Consider the following 6,339-nt stretch of genomic DNA (forward strand, 5'->3'; position numbering starts at 1 on the left):
GATCATTGATGTAATAAAACACACCTACCTCTAAACGTGTTGAGTCTGCGTCAGTTGCTTAAAGGGGAAAACAGTGGTGCAAGCGTGCCTAGCTAGTGGATCTTTTACTTATATATATATAAAATATATGTATGTTTATGGATCATACTCAATAAAAAGAATTGCATCCCACTGTTCTCCTTGTGTGAAACTATTTACAGGGTTTTGACTACAGCTGTCAGCGTGCTGCAGGGCTTCTAGGTATGAGTGATCGTCGGTTCTTCTAGAGTGCACTGCATGTAATAGTATTATATATTATTTTAATGTTTATTAATAAATTTCACTGGAATGTCAAGAAAGTACTGTTTATTTAATGCACTGAACTTTGTTCTTGTTCATCAGTTAAATAAAGCTTTGTACAAATTGCATTATGGAAAGCTAGCAGGTGGTGTATTGGGAGCAAGGTTGTTTTTCTGCCTCTCTCAATATGGCTTCCTGCTGAGAGGTACGTGTTATCTTTCTCTAAAAGAAAGTTGGAAAAAAATGTTTTTGTCATCTGATCACTCGATGTAATCGTGTGTGTATATATATTTATGTATGTAGCCATATAATAAAGTATTTGCTGTGTATAAGAAACAACGAACATGTGAATTAGAGAATTTAGCTTTACTAATTTCTTTTGTTAACATGTGCTCTACCGTTTTGTTTGATGTAGAGCCGGTTCAGTGTGGATTGCAATTTGTCTGTAATCCAGATTTAACAATGCTAAAAAAAGAGAGGGATGAAGGTTAAGTGGGTGAATATTTTCATTATGATTATCCCAGTTATTACAGCAATGATTATTATTCCAATGCTGCTGTTTTGTTGGTTTCTCCACAGCGAATGCAGAGTGGAGACTACTTACTGTACAGCAGGCATTGCTTATATTTTCTTTATTTTATTTCTCTAGAATAAAACTGCAAGACTTCAGTTTGTGTTTCGTAGTCCTTTATATCATGAGCAAAATTACACAACTCGTCGCACAGCAAGAGATCTATTACATGTACAATTCATATATTGATATGTGATAAGAACAAAAGAAAGTATGCAACACATACAACACTATATATTGCATACATTTATAATATGATGGGAAATGCACAGCAAAAAAACACAAATGTGTCAAATTAAAGATTCTCTCCGACAATATGACACATGAATTGTGTTGCGTGAAATACAAACTAGAGAAGATAGAAGATATTGGAAATGTGTTCTAATAAAATATGTTTTTACAAAATATCACATTAAAAAAGTTAGTTTAGAGCAAGTTACAATATACAGGAATTGTCTCCAGTCCTAAATTAAGATACAAGATAGAGCAAATACATATGTTTGATCAATTTCCAATTTAACTAATAGCAGTCATGTTTTTTTTTTTCATTTAAATTTGCTAATGAGGGATCTGTGAAACCAGCCATCTATGTTTTAATAATCTGTAAACTAAGTTTGGGGATAAATCAAAACGCAGAAATACTGTATTTATAGTATTAAATGATTTCAGTGAGGCGACTGACATGACAATGATTAGCAGAGCTCAAGGACTGGGTTCGGCTTTGCACAGCACGGGAACGGCACACACGGCAACCTCCCCATGTTGTACAGATAGAACAATGGCAATGGAATGACAATGGAAGAACACACCGGCATGACGTAACATTGAAGAGTGATAAACTCGATAGAACGTTGTAAAAGGTAAACTGCTGGCAGGAAATAGAACAGCAGTGAAATAATGAAAGTGGTAAAAACGGTCTGGAAAGCTTTCTTCTTGACGGGGTGAACCTCGTCTCGCCCCGGGCCAGACTGCATCAGGGACCAGAGTATAGACACGTTACACAAGACCATGACCACGAGCAAGACAGAAGTGTAGACTGCCAGTAAATGCGAGTATGACTCAAACTGATGTGCGGCTTCATAGACAGGGATTGCTATAGTGAAGGCCCAAGCCAGGGTGCAGATTTCCACTCTGAAGCTGCGCGACTTCATATGCATGAAATGGACTGGGTGCAGCACAGCCATGTAGCGCTCCACACAAATACAACAGAGGAACATGGGGTTCCCGGCCAGGGTAATAAAATATTGGAACTGTGTTGCTCTCAAAATGGAATAGTCATCCAGCAAGGAATTAAGAGTGCCAAGAGGTGCACTGAGACAAACTAAAGCGTCCATGACAGCGAGGTTGAGAAGGAAGATCTCGGCTGAGGAGACTGCAGATTTCCTACACAGTAAAACCCAGAGCACCATCACATTGGCAGGAAAACCCACAATCATGGTGAGCAGTTCCACCGTTGCTTGGAATGCAAAGTCAGCAGATTCCCTTTGGCACACCACAAGAGATATGTCAAAGATCACTGTAGAGTTAGGGTTGAATGAATCCATTGTGCACCAAACACCGGCAAGGAATCCACTGGCCAAGGAGCGTCTGTGAAGAGAAATGATCAATATTGTTATTGCTGTTATTATTATTATTATTATTATTCACTCCTCTACTGCACTTACAGCACTCCAATCCTGCTCATAACTGAAGAGCTTCATACCAAACAGCAATAAACTGCAATCCACATATTTCCAGTTATTACTGTAGATGTACTCCTGGAGGGAAGCCTTATCACGCAGTGTAAAAATCTTCATGGAAAGGAGATATTTTCCTCGTAATCCTAATATTACAAGCAACTTTTGTTTCACTATACGATATCCACCATGCCTGATTTTCTTCAAACCGCTTTATATCCGATCAGCCAATAGGATTCTAGCACATTACATCACACATTGATTACCACACTGCATAATGGGATTGATCATAAGAACATAAGAACATAAGAAAGTTTACAAACAAGAGGAGGCCATTCGGCCCATCTTGCTCGTTTGGTTGTTAGTAGCTTATTGATCCCAGAATCTCATCAAGCAGCTTCTTGAAGGATCCCAGGGTGTCAGCTTCAACAACCTGACACAGCGACAGACAAGAAACATGTGAGACGTTCAAATAATATTAAAACAAATCAATATAAACCTTCTGATCAATATAAAAAGAACTATTGCAATCATCAGTTAAGTTTTAATATTGTTAATTGAATTGCTCAGACAAAGACCCATACATGTGTATTCCGATCAGTTTTGAGGCATTTAATCTTTTATATATTTAAATAAAAATAGCAGCCTATAGGCTATTATACGTTCTTCCATGAGTTTGAGATTTGAAATACTGTACTCATCAGCAAGCTACAAACAGTGTCCCACATCCATTAGATGGTGAACATTCGTTTACTCTTTTTTCTCCCCCAAATAAATTCTCTCTAAAATTGCACATACACTACAGTATTTTTATAGATGTTCATGTTACTTTATTAATAAATAGTTTTTATTTATTTATTTTAAACAATCTCTAGAGTGTTGTTGAGCTTTTTTATGTAAAGTGTGTTTTATTTCTTGGCTGATGGTTGCTCAATATCTATCACATGAGTGCCTATGCAGTCTGCTTTGCTGTAGGCAGGGGTGTGTAATGATGTTGTTTTCCCTAAAGGTTAAATTGTTTAATTCATGTTGTTGGTCCTGGAATTAAATGCATGGTTGTTCTTTTTTGTTTGTTTTGTATTACTGTACTCCTGTGTACAGTGCTGAGGGGATCTGTCATAAAAGGTGCTGTACAGATTGAAGATGCTGTTGGGATAATAACTGACATGCTGTTACATTCTCTATTAAAAGAAATTCATACTATTTTATAGCTGCTCCTCTATTCACTGCTCTACTGCACTTATACCACTGCAATCTGATCCTGCTCATACTTAAATGGAACAAGATTTATTATCTATGTACGTCCTCTTTAACTTGGTTTTAGGAAAGGGAGATCGTGTCTAACTAACCTGCTTGATTTTTTTGAGGATGCAACATCGATAATGGATAATTGCAAAGCATATGACATGGTTTATTTAGATTTCCAGAAAGCTTTTGAGAAAGTCTTGCATAAAAGATTAATTCTCAACTGAACGCAGTTGGGATTCAAGGAAACACATGTACATGGATTAGGGAGTGGTTAACATGTAGAAAACAGAAAGTACTGATTAGAGTAGAAACATCAGAATGGAGTGTGGTAACCAGTGGAGTACCGCAGGGATCAGTATTAGGTCCTTAGATTCTGGTATAGTAAGCAAACTTGTTAAATTCGCAGACAACACAAAAATAGGAGGAGTGGCAAACACTGGTGCAACAGCAAAAGTCATTCAAAATGATCTAGACAGCATTCAGAACTGGGCAGACACATGGCAAATGACATTTAATAGAGAAAAGTGTAAGGTACTGCACGGAGGAAACAAAAACGTGCATTATAAATATATGGGAGATACTGAAATTAAAGAAGGACTCTATGAAAAAGACCTAGGAGTTTTTGTTGACTCAGAAATGTCTTCATCTAGACAATGTGGGGAAGCTACAGAAAAGGCCAACAAGATGCTCGGATACATTGTGAAAAGTGTTGAATTTAAATCAAGGAAAGTAACATTAAAACTGTACAATGCACTAGTAAGACCTCATCTTGAATATTGTGTTCAGTTCTGGTCGCCTGGCTACAAAAAGGTTATTGCTGCTCCAGAAAGAGTGCAAAGAAGAGTGACCAGAATTATTCCTGGTTTAAAAGGCATGTCATATGCAGACAGGCTAAAATAATTGAATATATTCAGTCTTGAACAAAGAAGACTACACGGCAATCTAATTCAAGCATTCAAAATTCTAAAAGGTATTGACAATGTCGACAAGGGACTTTTTGGACCTGAAAAAAGAAACAAGGATCAATAAGCTACTAACAACCAAACAAGCAAGATGGGCCGAATGGCCTCCTCTCGTTTGTAAACGTTCTTATGTAGTCCTTATGTTCTTATGTACTGAATTTCAATTTGCTTTTATTTAAACTTTATATATAGTTACTGTATATGTTGTACTTGCTCTTAGTTAAATGTATTCTTAAGGTAGGACTGAATACAGTTATTCTATTGTGATTGCTCTTAATTGCATTGTGATTTTTATTTATTTTTCTTTTGCAGAGATTTTTTAACTAAGTTTCCCTGGATAAGACCTTCTGTTAATACATAAATACAATTCATTGTTACAAAATATCACATTAACAAACAGACAAACACAAACTTTGGAGAAAGTTACAAAATCCATTAACTGCCTTCAGTCCTGTATTAAGTATTACTACAAGCTAATACAACACACAGAACTTGATTCACGTTAGAGGCAAGTTCAAGGCCTGGGTTGGATAAGGTCAGGGTCTCCATCACTCTTTCCTGGAGTGCCCCTATCGTATCCTATCCAGCAGGTTTTATAGATAACCATTAAATCATCAATTTTCAAAACGCATGAAGCCTATTTATTGTAGGTTGGGCAAGTTTGTTAAATTAAATCATTTGGAGATTGTTTGGGGAAAAAAAAAAACACTGAATACCAGCGTACACATTTTGGTTCCTGGGTAGTAAGTGTTATTTCCTAATTGCTTATGCCTCAAAAGTATAGAAAATGGCTATTATTCCCCACAAACTTTGCTTTTGTGACCAGGACAGTGATATTTCAAAATATCACTATTTCCAATGGGAAACCGGGCAAATTTGTGTCTTTTCGTTCACATAAATTCAGAAAAAAACATATGAATCCAAATTAATATGTATTTATACTAAAGTAATACAAAAATGACTACAAAAGATTTAGAAGTGAGTAGTTTTTCGAGAATTACGATTATACTGTAAATTTACAGTATAATCGTAAATCTCAAAACTACTCATTCTAAATCTTTGTAGTCTTTTTTGTATTACTTTAGTATAATTAAACACTATGAAACATGATAAAGCACACATTCTCTCTCACTTACCGCAGTGCTGTGAGGTTGAAGAGGGCAGATGTTTTGCAATATTCTTCACTGTTGCATCACGTCGGTGAGCTGGACTCTCGGTTTCTGAAGCAGATCTTGAACATGAGAGAGAGTTGAACTGATTTAACAGGGGAAGCCACTCCCTCTTATAAACACAGCACCAATGAGCTCCTGTTCCACCCCCTGTGGTTCTTAAATTGGAATTGATAAGTAACATTCAGAGGGGAGTGGAGGGATAGTCTTCCCTGGTAAAGGCACCGCCACGTAGAGTGCAGGAGGTCCTAGACAGGGGTTTGGGGACACCTCCTCCCTCCCTGTGCTTCCACCTGTATGACTGTCAGCAAAACATGTTCACGTGATGTCAGACAGCATACAAACACCTCTAGAAACAGCCTTAAACTAAGCACGCACCACACATGTTAAAAATATATTAATAATAATGATTAAAAATATGGATCTGTTTTTGT

General features: G+C 36.8%; 1 protein-coding gene across 1 annotated transcript; it reads right to left on the reverse strand.

Moving 5' to 3' along the window:
• Positions 1-1,117: 1,117 nt before the first annotated feature.
• LOC121303391 (hydroxycarboxylic acid receptor 2-like) lies at positions 1,118-5,952 on the reverse strand. The gene is made up of 2 exons (XM_041234062.1): positions 5,873-5,952; positions 1,118-2,437 (listed from the first exon to the last, which is right to left on the reverse strand). Exon 2 carries the CDS (start codon positions 2,392-2,394, stop codon positions 1,543-1,545), a length of 852 nt encoding a protein of 283 aa, XP_041089996.1. The 5' UTR covers positions 2,395-2,437; positions 5,873-5,952; the 3' UTR covers positions 1,118-1,542.
• Between the last annotated feature and the right edge of the window lie 387 nt (positions 5,953-6,339).

The sequence above is a fragment of the Polyodon spathula genome, chromosome 32 (assembly GCF_017654505.1).
Source record: "Polyodon spathula isolate WHYD16114869_AA chromosome 32, ASM1765450v1, whole genome shotgun sequence".
NCBI lineage: Eukaryota > Metazoa > Chordata > Actinopteri > Acipenseriformes > Polyodontidae > Polyodon > Polyodon spathula.